The 14,962-nt window shown below is 28.1% G+C and overlaps 2 protein-coding genes across 5 annotated transcripts in view; one reads left to right on the forward strand and one right to left on the reverse strand.

Annotated features, from left to right (window-relative positions):
• Nucleotides 1-1,497: 1,497 nt before the first annotated feature.
• LOC105193021 lies at nt 1,498-4,095 on the reverse strand. Its single transcript, XM_026140049.2, has 5 exons — nt 3,931-4,095; nt 3,620-3,774; nt 2,956-3,094; nt 2,680-2,872; nt 1,498-1,813 (listed from the first exon to the last, which is right to left on the reverse strand). Exons 2-5 carry the CDS (start codon nt 3,753-3,755, stop codon nt 1,655-1,657), a joined length of 627 nt encoding a protein of 208 aa, XP_025995834.1. The 5' UTR covers nt 3,756-3,774; nt 3,931-4,095; the 3' UTR covers nt 1,498-1,654.
• Nucleotides 4,096-5,967: 1,872 nt separating this feature from the next.
• LOC105193022 (snRNA-activating protein complex subunit 3) overlaps nt 5,968-14,962 on the forward strand; it is a 144,711-nt gene continuing 135,716 nt past the window's right edge. Inside the window, exons 1-3 of one of the 4 annotated variants that reach the window (XM_039457540.1) lie at nt 5,968-6,205; nt 6,468-6,694; nt 6,778-6,952. In XM_039457540.1, coding sequence (XP_039313474.1) covers nt 6,492-6,694; nt 6,778-6,952 — 378 coding nt within the window. In that variant the 5' untranslated portion in view covers nt 5,968-6,205; nt 6,468-6,491. The remainder of the gene's footprint in view (nt 6,206-6,467; nt 6,695-6,777; nt 6,953-14,962) is intronic. The other 3 variants (XM_026140055.2, XM_039457541.1, XM_011157339.3) reach the window with 3 other exon arrangements.

Below are 14,962 nucleotides of genomic sequence, written 5' to 3' on the forward strand. Positions count from 1 at the left end.
TTCTTTTCAAACATAGCGTGTGTGTGAAACGCTGTTCCACATAAAATTTTATATTTTTACATGTAAATAACAATTTGTATTGTTATTTAATCTTGTACATAAATTAAATGTTTAATTCAAATTTAATCTTTTTTTAAATCTTTTTTAACGAAAAGAATACAAGAAATATTTTTTTTTGTAAACTAAACATTTATTACGTTTACATTAATGTATTCTGTTTTAATAAATCTATCTGGGTTTGGATCTTATTTTTCAATCGGTCTTAATACCATATTTTCGGTGCAGAAATTCCGATCAATTCAGACTAACTTTTTTTAAATCGGTTTTAATAGCACATTTTCGGCAGGGTATAGCTTATTGAGATCGCGCGCAAAGTGTGCTAGCGTTTTGCGTGCATATCGCTTATTGAGATCGCGCGCAAAGTGTGCTAGCGTTTTGCGTGCATATCGCTTATTGAAATTGCACACAAAGTGTGCTAGTGTTTTGCTAGCGCTATGACGACGCAGTTGGATAAGGTTTTGCTTGCGTTGTAGGAATCCCTTTTGCGCGTGATTTGCTAGACGTTTACCCGAAAAATGTTTTCTGGGTTGTTTCGCTCTAAAAACCTGATTGGCAATCTTTCAATAGATTTTTATCTTCTAAATACTTTACTAATTGTTTATGAACTATTATTTTTAATATCTTTTCATAAATTGTTAACTTATTTATTGGTAAAAATTCACTTTTTTCGTTTTTCGTATCTTTTAATGTAGGAACCACTAACTATTGCTTCTTTCTATTCATTAGGGAAGATTCCGTCCTATAAAAATTGATTTAGTAACATATTTTTGCACCTGATAACATTACTATTCTTTTCTTATCTCCACAGTTATTCCCTCCACTGTACCATGTTTGCTTTCTAATTTAAAAACTTTATAAACTGTTCGACTTAATTTTCCTACATCTATTGCACTAAATATTTTAAATTCACATCAGTATAATTATTTGTTTTTAAATTCATCTTATAATCTGTAGTCATTAATATGCTATTTACTAAATACACATTAAATATATTTGCCATCTCATAATAAATATGTTATTATACATTTTATTTTCACATTAAATCTCTCTATACAATATCACTATAAAAGTTACTCTTCAATAACCATTTGAATAACCTTTACATTCGTTTAGGATTTCTCTTATTTTTATCCAGTTTTAATTTTAAATAATTTCTCTCTTAGCTTTTTTATATTCATCCATCACCTCATTTCTTAATTGTAGATACAATACCCATCCAGCCTCATTCTTATTTGTTTGTGCTAACTTATACATAGGTCTCATCTCTTTGTTTTACCATTTGCCAAATCTCTCTTCTGAAAACTATTGCTTACTCTGCCATTTACTTTGAAAAGTAATTTTTAGAGACAGAGAGAGAGAGAGAGAGAGAGAGAAAGGAAAGGGGGATATCAGGGAATAGGAGCGAAAATAGGAGGAGGAAGAAAAATAGCACGAGAGGGGAGAAGAAAAAGCATATTTTATTGACAATTGATAATAAAAATAAGAAAATTATAGAAAACGATCTTACATTTATATTTATATAATGTATATACATACCATATATACATATCATATATAACATATATACACACAATTGCAAATAAAAAAAACAATGTTATATCTCGACTAAAGTGCCATTTTTTAATCTTTTATACTTGAATTCTGGTTCCGGACGTCTGTTAACCCAAGCTTCTGTATCTAATTTGTTCAATATATGTTCAGGATCAACGGCAACCTCTCGAAACTTTGACAAACTTTTATCATCTTCCATACCCTGATGAAAAATAATTTTAATAAAATTTTAATACAATTTTGATAAAATTTTAATATTTTATTAAATTTTTTATTTTTGAAACATTTTGATAAGCGATTTATTCGAAAATTCATTAATTTTAATTAAATGTCACTAATTTACAAACTTAAATATTACAAATTAAATATTACAGATTATGCCTTGTGGTTGCAATTTTATCAAAAATTTATTACAATAAAAAAGTGATGTTAAAAAGACCTATTTTTTGGCCCATTTCTTGGATCTCGAGTTTCAAACTTTTTTTTATGTCAAATAGTACTATATAATAAAACATTAATCTCAGAGAAATTTTAAGATAAAGATAAACGCGGTTCCGGAGATATAAAGAATTGAAAGTGATGGTTTCTCATAATATAGGGTGCCATTTTTAGACTTCTTTTTTGTTGTTTGATAAAAGTTACCATTTCCCATTGTATTTTTGCATGCTGAACATCGAATCTGGTAAGCAAATTGCTCTATTACGTCAGATTTCTTAGAAAAGTGTCAGAAATGATCATGGGAAATGGTAACTTTTAGTCAAACCACAGAAAAGAAGTCTAAAAACGCCCTATGTTATGAGAAATCATCACTTTCAACCCTTTATATCTCTGGAACCTTGCTCATCTTAAAATTTCTCTGGGATTAATGTTCCATTATAGAATACTATTTGGCATAAAAGAAAGTTTGAAATTCGAGGTCCAAGAAATGGGCTAAATTTGACATTACTCTTTCCTTCTTCATTAAACAATACTAATAATTTTTTATTAAAAAATTTTATTATACATATTTTCATTCAATTCTCATTAAAATATCAATTAATTTTTTAATTTTATTAAAACTTTTAAAACCTGGACAATCTGTCTATTCCTCTTGAATCTTCTCTCATACTCCAAATTCTCTGACTTTTTCTCTCTGATTTTTTTTTTGATAATCAACAAATTTGTTGACGTGCTTAAAAGTTTTATTCCAGAGCTCTTGTCCTTCTTTCGTTTCTGTTTACTGTGACAATTGCTAGTTTCACTGCTCTCTAATTCTATATCTCTAAAATTGATGTTTGCATAGGAATATAATTCAACAAAAATAATATTCATAGATTTATACTTAAAATATTTAATTTTGTTTACCGTTCCAAAATTTCACTTAGTTTCTTGGCTATATAACTCTGAAATGTAGGAGTAACACCAAAATTCATAAATTTATCCTCTTGTCTCAAGTTTGTTTTTAAATTTTTGTCTAGTTCATTGGTCATCGTTTCTTTTGAAACTGTAAACAGTAATAAACATGATAATAAACAATGATTTCTCCTTATAAAAAAATACAATTAAATCGTAATAAAACTATTGGAACTAACAATGTACAATGTTCAAAAGATTATCCAACCATTTCAATTCTTTCATAAGTTTAATTTTAAAGATGGTCAAAAATTACATAACTTTTAAGCAGATGGAATACTGAAAACATCTTAAAACTATTATATGTTTTCTTAGTATTATGTTGTATCAAGAGACATGGTAGAGTTACATTTTAATTTATATTAGTTGAACCCTTAAGAAATAGAGGAAAAAAGGTAAAAAATAAACTTTAACACTTTTAGACAAGTTTTTATTTTTTTTCCAGAATAAGGTTTTTGATACATTTCTTTTGTTATTTAGGGTACTGTGATCACCCTACCTATCTACTTAAAGATTTATATTTTTTCATAAAGATTCTATTATTATTTAAGATTATAAATATACCTATCTTGTAAATATGAAAATATGATATAGATGTAAAATCAGTTTTATTTACCAGATTGAGTAACTTTTTTCTCCGCGCTATACATATCATCGTGTAGAAACTGCTGATCGATCGCCTCCCTCAGACTATTTGTAAACGCTTCATCTTCTGAACTCGATAAGTCTGCTTGTTCGTTTATTTCCTTCATAATTACTTCTAATCTATATCTATAAATTTGTAATTAATAAACGTTGCTCTATCATAAGTAGCAAAATATTAAAATTGATGACTATTCAGGTTAGGAAATATGTCAAATTAAAGAAATGTAGCGATATACAATTCAATAACAATTCTTCAATAATTCTTAAGTTTAGCTTTCTTACTTCTAATTTCGATGAAATTAAGATACTAATTTGACATATTTTCACATAAAACGAAAAGATCCGACAGAAAAGTGTCACACTGCCCTGCAAACGTGGTGGGAGCAATGGTGTGTGCAGTTTGCAAGCGTCTCTCTCTAATTCTTTGCCCTCTCACTTATAGCGTTTTTCATTGGGAAAACTAGTGCGCATTGAGTGTGCACTCGCCGCTGGCAATTGGACATTTCAGGCTTGTTTTCTATTCCTGCACTAGACTGCACTGGAACGTTCCTTCTTGCTTTCGCTAACTTTGAAACATCTATCTATTTCATTTTAAGTGTACACTTATTTAGAGAGTTCAGGAACAGAAAACAAACGGTTCGATTCGTGCGATGACGGTGCGAACGGAAACGCCCAATTACCTGCAGCAAGTGCACATTCAGTGCGCACTAGTTTTCCCAATGAAAAACGCTATTATTTTTTGACCGTAAGTCCCCATGTGTACCAACCTTGTTTAACTCCGTAATGTTGTTACAACTGAATATAGTTGTTTTTGTTGCACGGACGTCATTTAGTATTCTATCGGTCTCTTTTTATCGTATACGTGCGTGAATATCGTACGATTGCACTTATCGTATAATTACCTCAGGCTCAATGCACACAGGACGCGTCAACGCGTTACGCATGGCGAATAGCCAATCATTCTTTTGCTTTCTTATTTCTTGTCATAAAAACGAAAAAATGATTGGCTATTCGACACGCGTTGACGCGTCCTGTGTGCATTGAGCCTCAGTGAAGTTAGCCGGGCAACTTCAACGTATCGAACTTTAATTAATTGCATTCGTTTGGTGGTCGTTTGGTGGTCTTTGGTAGTCTAGTCCGATCGTTTGGTGGTTAGTCGTTTTCCTGTAAAATAAAGAAGTAATTTTCGGTGTAAAGTTAGCCGGACAATTTTTATTTTTCAACCGATTTAACTCAAACAGGGCTCATTCGATGCGGAATCGTTTGGTGGTGACGAATATCGCGATGAAAACGTTTGGTGGTCAATCGTTTTCCCGGAAAATAGAAAAAACCGTACGCTCACGCCATGGGTTGCATGAAAACGTGACCTAAGCAGTGTAATTTGGTGGATAAATATTATTTTTCAACCGATTTAACTCAAACAGGGCTTATTCGACGCGGAATCGTTTGGTGGTCAACTGTTTTGTTGAAAAATATATGTACAAAATCCATATGCCCACTTTTTTGTTCAAATCGTTTATGAAGTCATCACTTTCTACATACTCGCAGTTTATGATTAATGTTACGACTAGATTTTATTGATCGTTACGTTAATCATAAACTGTAAGTATGTAGAAAGATAGCGACTTCTTAGTTTGAAAAATTTCCCCATGGACAGAATCAAATTCATTATAGTTGCGACACTTTTTCTTCGATGCGTTTCTGAACGCGCAACTATAACGAGAGCTGAGAACATGATTGGTTCTTACTTATGGATCCAACCAATTACGTTTGCTGCTTGATGAGCAAGGCTACATTCCAAAAACCATCAAAGAAAAAGTGTCGCAACTATAATGAACACGACTGTACACCCAAAGACTTTGATTCTGTCCATGGGGAAATTTTCCAAACTAAGATGTCACCACTTTCTACATACTCGCAGTTTATGATTAATAAAACGACTAGAGCTTATTGGTCGTTACGTTAATTATGAACTGTAAGTATGTAGAAAGATAGCGACTTCTCAGTTTGGAAAATTTCCCCATGGACAGAATCAAAGTCCTTGGGTGTACATATATACATACATTGGATTTGACATAAAAAACGTATGGAAGATGTCGATAATGGCTTAGTTTACACCGAACACTTGATACGCATACCAACTTGTAACTTTCTATTAAATTATCTTAATTTCGGAAATAAATTAAAAAAATAGTATATTAAGTTGGTACAATATAAATTAGAGATAATTAAATGTACGTATTATGTATACACGCATTGTCAAAAGTAAGATAAATTAATAGAAAGTTACGAGTTAGTACGCGTATCAAGTGCTCGGTGTAAACTAGGTCAAGATAGCAGTCTACGCTCAGTCTATAGTTTTCTAAATCTATGGAAAACACAAAGAGCGCTGATAGCTGTTTCTCCGAACATACCCTACATCTGATCCATCTAAACACAGATTATTAATTTTAAATGTGCATTATAATATTAAAATTTAATTGTAATTTTTAAAATAGTTAAAGAATGAAGTTATTTAATATATTATAAAAATGTTTAAAAAATATTATACTACTAGGTTAGAGTTTATATTTTGATGCTTTTGAAACTTTTTAAGAAACGTTATATATATGCTAAAATATTTATTTTATTTTTTGTACTTATGAGCAATACGTTTTGGACAAGCATTTTAAATTTTCTGAGTTTTAGTTTATATATTTCACAAGTTTTGGATTATTTTACACCTAGATATCCAATCCTTTTCTAAACTAGACATTTATTAATGTTTAGGTATATATGATTTTATTTTTCATGTATAATTTTGTTTTTTCACTTTTTAGGTAAAAATCTTATAGTTGATAACCATGGACCAAATATATAAGCCCTTTGATCGTCAGGCATCATCAAAAATTTGTTTAAAGGATTACTTTCAGCAATATAGTGAATTGATCAAGTCATCTATATGTCATGAAACTCATGAAATTGATAAACAAACTGATGATGAAATTTTTCAACTTATGGGCACCAACCGCTTAGAAGCAAAAGTACATTTAAAACATTATTGCAGGTATTTTGTATTACTATATATAAATAAATATTATTCTATTTTCCAATAAAAATAAACATTTTCATATATTTGAAATTTTACAGCATTGAGAATTTAACATTGTCAACAGAAATTAGTAAAGAAACAGGAGAAAAACAAGAATACATTAACATACCTGAGAACTTGGATAACATTTCATTGGAGACAATTAAAATGTTGAAGATATTGTCTAAGGAAACTTTACTTAAGGCACTAAGAAATCAAAATGGCATTCCTATTGTAAGTAATTTTTAAAACAGAAGTATATATCAAAATAATTACTAATAAAGAGATGTCAGAATAAGCAGAAAAATGTAATGGAAAGATTTACTAAAGTTAAGCTGAATTACTATAATGAATCAGTCATTTGAGAAACAAAGACTAAATAGTAACTACTTAATCAGCAGAATGTCAGCAGATTGGCAATTGGATTTGATCAAAAAATAAGTAGACCTCTAAGGTCCCCTTCTGCTTATGTTTTATAAAAAGAACCTGTTAAATAAATAACGTTAAGCTCTCAAAATTGTCAAGGATAAATACTCAAAGAATAAATAATCAAGACTAGTGAAAATATTTGTGGAGTACTCAGTGTGCAAGTTTCTTGTTCAGATTACCAGCTTTATTTCCAAATTAAAACAATTATTTTGGCACAGTTTTGGGCCATTCTCACTATTCCAATATCAAAAAACTTATGATCTCTTAAATTTTCATAGCACAGAACAGTTAGGATATCTCTTTGATATCCATCCAGTTGCATTGACACCATGATTTGACAATTGAGTGGCAATGAACAAAAACATGTTCACCAAAGAGTATTCATCATAAAAATGGGAAAAAAATATATAAAATACAAAACGATATAATAAAAATTCAACTAATGTCAATTTGTTTAAAATTCACTATTATCAGTTGATGTAAAAGTTTAAAATCTGCAACACAAACTAAAGTGAACTATTTTGTTTAGTAATTGACGAATCTGTTGACATTTTATGCTAGCAGATTGATAAAAATTGAGCAGATTGCTACTGATGTCAGATAAGCAGCAGAAAGCGAGCAGGATCTTTGCAATACAATCTAACTGCAAACTAGCAGGAATTGAATAGACTCTGCTGTTTTATGCTGTTTTATAAATATTTTAATTGTTATTAAAAACTTTAAAAAACTGACGTCACTATTATTTGTTTATTTTTAATAAAGAAAAGAGTGGCAAATGAGCATTAAATGTTGTAGGTGATGCACATCTATTAATATTAAAATCATATTACACAAGTTTATTATCCAGATGTTTCAATTCTATTTCGAGTTATTTTTAACGGAATTGGAAATATTCATTATTTTTCTTTTAAGGAAATAATTTTAAATTGTTTTATTAATAGAAATTAACATATCTTACGTCAAAATGTAATCATTTATAAATAAAATACAATATAATAAAATCCATAAAAATTGTGTAACATGTTTCATGTTTTCTGTATCAATACTTATGACTATTTTTTAAGTACTACTTTAAGTTCGTTAGCTTTCTAATACAAAAAGAATTATGGTTACATTTCATTATACATTGCTCGAAAATCTATAGTTCATGTTAGATCTTCTATAGATTTTCAGTACTGATAGTGAATTTCAAAACGCAATCTATTGTAAGTTTCGCGCTAAGTACACATATAAACGCTACAAAAAAATTATTACAAGTTCGAATTTTGACTACAGTTTTAAAAAACCGCTTTTTTCTAATTGCTGGAAAAATCAGAAATGGAGGTTTTTTCGAGCCTTTAAAACTATAATTTTGATCATATAAACTTTTTGTTATATATAGTGGCCGATTTTTACATGTGAGACACTTTACCGACAGATCTGCAATTATTATATTTAGTGACAGAGCACAGACCCTGTTTAATTTCTGCCAACAATTTGTCATCAAATTATATTTTGCAGATCCTGTTTGGTTTGTGCCGCCAATCTATTATCAAGTTTTGTCAGTAGGATTTGTTTAATTTTAGCTGCCAATCTATCGATCAGGGATTATTGAATAATTTTTTATTTAACAAGGAGTGGGCAAGAACTGTAAAATGCCAAATGAAATGAATCATAGCTTATTTGAAAGAGGGGAACAAGTATATTAAAAGTGTAAAAAGGTTAGCGTGAATGGGCCTTATTTTTTAAGAAAATTGTAATTAAAGTTTAACATTGGGATGTTTGTACGATAAGTACTAGAATTTTGAATAATTAAGAGAGCATTGTGGCTGAGAAGGCTAAGTGCTAGCGTTGTATTTTTCCCTCCGCGGCGGACTGGGTTCGAATATCCACAGCATCTAATTTTTTTTTTAGATTTTTTGCTATTACATTTTATAATTGCATTATCTTTATTAATTTCTAAATTAATTAATAATAATGTACTTACATATAATAATAAAATTAAGCAAATTTTTATTAATAAAAAATTAATAAAAATATTTAATAAATTAATTAGAATAAAATTATTTATAAAGGTAAATAGATTAGATCTTAACGAGCAAATTTATTCCGAAAAATAATACACTTTGAGTTTCTACAATATCATAAACTATAAGACATTGTAAATTACAAGAAGTTGTAAATTATAAGATGTTATAAATTATAAGACGTAAATTAAAGTGTTTTATTTTTTGGAATAAATCTGCTTGTTAAGGACTAATTATTTACCTTTATAAATAATTTTATTATAATAAATAATTATTAAATATTTTTATTAATTTTTTATTAATAAAAAGTTACTTAATTTTATTATTATATGTAAGTACATCATTAATTTAAAAAATAATAAAAATAATGCAATTATAAAATATAATAGCAAAAAACTTAAAAAAATAATTTGATGCTGCGGAGATTCGAACCCGGTTCGCCGCGGAGGAAAAAATGTAACGCACTTAGCCTTCTCAGCTACGACGCTCTTTTGGATAGTGGTTCAAGATTCTAGTACTTAACATACAAAAGTGCTAATGTTAAACTTTAATTGCAATTTTTTTAATAAGGCCCATTCATGTTAACTCTTTTACACTTTTAATATACTTGTTCTCCCCTTTCAAATCAGCTATAAATCATCTCATTTGGCATTTTACAGTTCTTGCCTACTCCTTGTAAGCAATAAAAAATTGATGAATAAAAATTTATTTGTTATTTGACATCTTGTAAATAATGAATAAAAATTTATTCGTTATTTAGCCACTTGTGAATGATGAATAAAAATTTATTCGTTATTCATCCACTTGTGAATGATGAATAAAAATTTATTTGTTATTTGGCCTCTTATAAATGAATAAAAGAGTAACGCCAAAAAGACTTATTTTTTGGTTCATTTCTTGGACCTCAGATTTTAAACTTTTTTATACCAAATAGTACTATATAATGGAACATTAATCCCAGAGAAATTTTAAGATAAGCATAAGCGCGGTTCTGGAGATATAAAGGATTGAAAGTGAAGATTTTTTATAACACGGCGTTGTTTTTAGACTTTTTTTTTGTTGTTTGAATAAAAGTTACCATTTCCTATGTATTTTTGCGCGCTGAACACGAATTTGGTAATGCAGTGAAAATGATCATTTTTGACACTTTTCTAAAAAATCTGACGTGATAAAGCAATTTGCTTACCAGATTTGTGTTCAGCGCGCAAAAATACATGGGAAATGGTAACTTTTATTCAAACAACAGAAAAGAAGTCTAAAAACCGCGCCCTGGGCTGCGTTCAGATTCCCCACCCGAGTGCACCCTGGCACCTAAAGAGCGTTCAGATTCCTTTAGAGTGCCCCTACCGGACATTAGGTGGGTCGTTCACTTTATCACTCTGTCTATCCCGAGAGAGTGGAAAAACCACATGGGTCCTTGAGCCGGGTGAAACAGGTGGGTGACGTAAAGGTGCGTTCCAAAATGTATCGCTATAAAAATTTCTATATATTTGTGATAAAGCTCGTATATTTAAAACAAATTTAAAATAAAAAAATAAATTTAATTTAAAATATTATAGTAAATAAAAATTAAAATGTATAAATATAATAAAGAAAAACGTTAATAACCAAGTAAAGTTTAAACGTTTTATTTATTATTCTGTTTATGTAATTACAGATTAATAAATATTAATCTTTTATTCTATTAATGTAAGGTTTCTTGGTCTACAGTCTCACAAAACCGTTATATAAATATTTATATTTGAGATTAGTATGTTAAAGATTTTTAGTATTATTAAATATTTTCTGATACTAATAAAATATACTGTTTGTTTTCTGTTCCTGAACTCCCTGAATTAGTGTGCACTTAAAGTGAAATAGATATATATTTGAAAGTTAGTGAAAACAAGAAGGAACGTTCCAGTGCAGTCTAGTGCAGGAATAGAAAACAAGCCTATACATATAATACATGATATGCGCAATATATATCTTCATCTAATTTGTTAAAATAAAAATTTATTTTCATTGTTTAAATTGATTCGTCCTATTCTACTAACATTTAATTTTCATCTACTTTAGCTATATTGATAAAAATATTCATAGTAAAATATTTATGTATTATCTTTATCGTTTATCTTAATTTATTATGTAATTTATTCTGAATCTGAGATATTTATGTTACTATTTCTCAGCGTTATTTGCTAAACACACCCAATGTTTGAGAGTGCGTTCAGATTCCATAAATCACTAGGGAGCTTTTCATTAGCTCCGCCCATTTACCCAGTCACCCAGAGATCACTCACCGGGTGGAGAATCTGAACGCAGCCCTGTGTTATGAGAAACCATCAATTTCAAGCCTTTATATCTCCGGAACCGCGCTTATGCTCATGTTAACCCTTAAACACGTAAGTGAGTCTGAGAGAAGACTCTATATGAAGTTTTGAATGCTTGCTGTGTGAAGACGGAATGAGATAGGAGGTTCGGACCAAGACATAAAAAAAGTTTGAAAGCTTCTCTTTCGATTGATATGGTTGATCAACTTTTTTGGTCAACTAGAATTCGAACGGCACGGCAACAAAGTTTTGTTAGGGTTAATGCGACCCATATAGTGTGTAAGTGAAACTTTTTTTGTGAGTATTTTACATAAAAATGTTGGACAAAATACGTTCAAACAAGTCGGTTCGCGGATGTTACTTGCATATACTCTGTCTGAAGTTGGAATACTATAAAATGCTCTAGAAAAGCGAGTTTTTCCGAAATATATCATGAAACACATCAATTTTCAATTTTAGACACGATTTAATCAAAAATACCTCATATTCGCCTTGTTACATAAGTACATTTTTTAATAGAAATAATGATATAATTTTTTTTTTTTTTAAGTATGAATCTTTAGCTTTAAAACGTCGTATTGTAAAGTCCTTAAAAGTTTTTGGTTGCAAAGATATAATTTTTTTTTTTAGTGGATTTTTAGATGCCCAAAAATACCTCATATTCTTCATGTTACATAATTATACTTTTTAAAAGAAATGACTTTGCCAAATTTTATTTTGAAAGTGTGATTTTTTAGCTGTAAAACGTCGTATTTGAAAGTCCTTAAAAGTTTTTTTGTAGCAAAGATATGATTTTTTGAAGGAAAAGTGAATTTTCGACCAATTTCTCATTTTTGCTTAATAGTTTTTCCTTTATAAATTATTTTTCGCAATAAATTATTTTTCGGCAATGTCGATTGTGCAGTCACACTCCTGAGATTCTTCTGAGATCATTAAAAAGAAAAAAAATGTTGACAAATATTGATTGTAATCAAAGTTATAGCTTCTCAAAGTTGGAAAATCTCTCAGACCCGAAAATGTGTTTCCATATTTTACAGGATCGGTGTGTTTAAGGGTAAAAATTTCTTTGGGATTAATGTTTCATTATATAATATTATTTGGTATAAAAGAAAGTTTGAAATACTTTATTCGTTATTTAACCTCTTATAAATAATATAAGTATATAAATAGTATAAGAATTTATTTGTTATTCAGCCATTTGTGAATGATGAATAAAAATTTAATCATTATTGAACTACTTGAAAATGACGAATAAAAATTTGAACGTTACTTAGTCATTGTTGAATAATGAATAAGTACTTATCTTTTATTTAATACATTTTGAATAAAGAATCAAAATTTATTTTATTTTTCAATTCTTTTTGAATAACAAAATAAAAGACTGAAATTATTATTTTTATTCTATAAATTCTGAATAACGAATAAAGGTTAATTTATAATTTTGTTTGTAACAAATAACTATCTTAGCATTAACTGACCATATATATTTTAATAATTTAAAATTATTTTACTGATAATTAAAGAATGTAAAGGAATATTTGAAAAAAATTGTTATCGGCTAACATAGTTTTTTTTTAATGTTTATTATAAGATACTTGAGCCGAATAAAGCCCAGTAATATAATAAATAAGGCCCACTTTTAAATTTACCATTTAAAAACGCATTTTATGTTTGAAATATATGCTTAAAAGATATGTCATAGAAAGTAGATATAGAAAGTAGATATAGAAAATTAATATCGGTAACAATATGGTTATTCAGTGCAATAAAAGTTTGTAACAAAGTGGATAAATCAAAGTGTTTTTATAAAAAATGGTTGTAAATTTAAAAAGTATACATTATTTTATGATTTATTACAACATATTATAATATTATTTAACTTTATAACTACAGAAAAAACTATATATATATATATATATATATATATATATATATATATATATATATCGATTTTTTGGAATAAGTATACATTTTTATGTATTAAATATTGTATTAAATAATGTATTAAATAATGTATCATTAAATAAGGCCCATCAATACATTTATTGTTATAACCATTGCCATTTGTTTCTTATTTATGTGGCTTGCAGCAGAGAATAATGATTTTCAATGACTCTAACTTTGCATAAGTTAAAATTGCACTAAAATAGCCAGAATTTCTTAAATTTAAAATATTGGTTATAGACAAAATTAAAAATAATTGTGATGTTTTACAATAAAATAGATCTTAAAGGATTTTATATTTGTGATTAATAATCATTTTAACAATGAGTTGGAAAATAATTTAATTTTTTTGTTATTTTTAATTTATTTTTAATTTAGGCTTTATTAAAAGCACAATAATATAATAAGGCCTAATATCAGAGTTTAAAAACATTTTTTTTTGTTTATTTAAAAATGTTTTATATAGAACATAATTTTATTTTGGCGAGTGGTTGAAATAAACATTTTATTCTCATTTAGTTTATTTCAATATTTTTGTAAATAGAATTTATAAAAAATAAAATAACTTAGGTGGGTCTTATTCGGCTCGGGTACCTTAATATATTTATTACATTTATTACAGAATTTATAAAATGAAAATAACCCGTAATGGTCACACTTTAAAATAATAATTTAACGGTCACATGGGATCCACTGGATTCCCCTGCACAAAATCAGTTGCTATTTACTAGCTTTTTGAAATTTTGTCGCAAGAATTTTACTGGACATACTTTGAGGTTTGATCTTTATCATCCAATAATTTTTTTTATAAATTAGAGTTTAACATAATGAAAAAATTTAAATTAAATAAACTGCAAAATTTGACTTTTTATAAAAATATTTATAAAATTTTTAATTTTTGAAATAATTCAACAAAAATTTAGGAGTGTATTCTCAAGATAATATACTTTTAGATAAAATTTAGTGTTGTAGAAGATTGTTTGATTTTAAATGGTCTGTACACTCTTAAAGTTAGCTTATGGTCCAAAAGACCCCTGGTGACCATTACGGGATAATAATTTCAGTCGTTTATTTTGTTATTCAAAGAGAATTGAATAAGAAAATAAATTTTAGTTTTTCATTTAAGATCTATTGAATAAAGGATAAGTGCTTATTCATTATTCAAGAGTGACTAAATAACGTTTAAATTTTTATTTGTCGTTTTCAAGTAATTGAAAAATGTGTTTTTCATCATTCACAAGTGAGTGAATAACGAATAAATTTTTATTCATTATTTACGAGAGGCTGAATAACGAATAAATTTTTATTTGTTATTTATAAGAGGCTGAATAATGAATAAATTTTTATTTATCAATCGTCAGTTATTAAATGTCAATCATGCTCATCCCTGCTATTGACATAGAATGTTAACAGGTTCTGTCAGATTTCTAGCAACAGTTTGTCATCAAATATTATAGAATCTATATGAAGTCTGTTCCCTTTCTGGCATCAGAAATTTATAGCAGATTCTGTGTGTAATTTGTTTCTTCAGGTTTGGCTATCATTTTTTAACT

Source organism: Solenopsis invicta, chromosome 14 (assembly GCF_016802725.1).
Source record: "Solenopsis invicta isolate M01_SB chromosome 14, UNIL_Sinv_3.0, whole genome shotgun sequence".
NCBI lineage: Eukaryota > Metazoa > Arthropoda > Insecta > Hymenoptera > Formicidae > Solenopsis > Solenopsis invicta.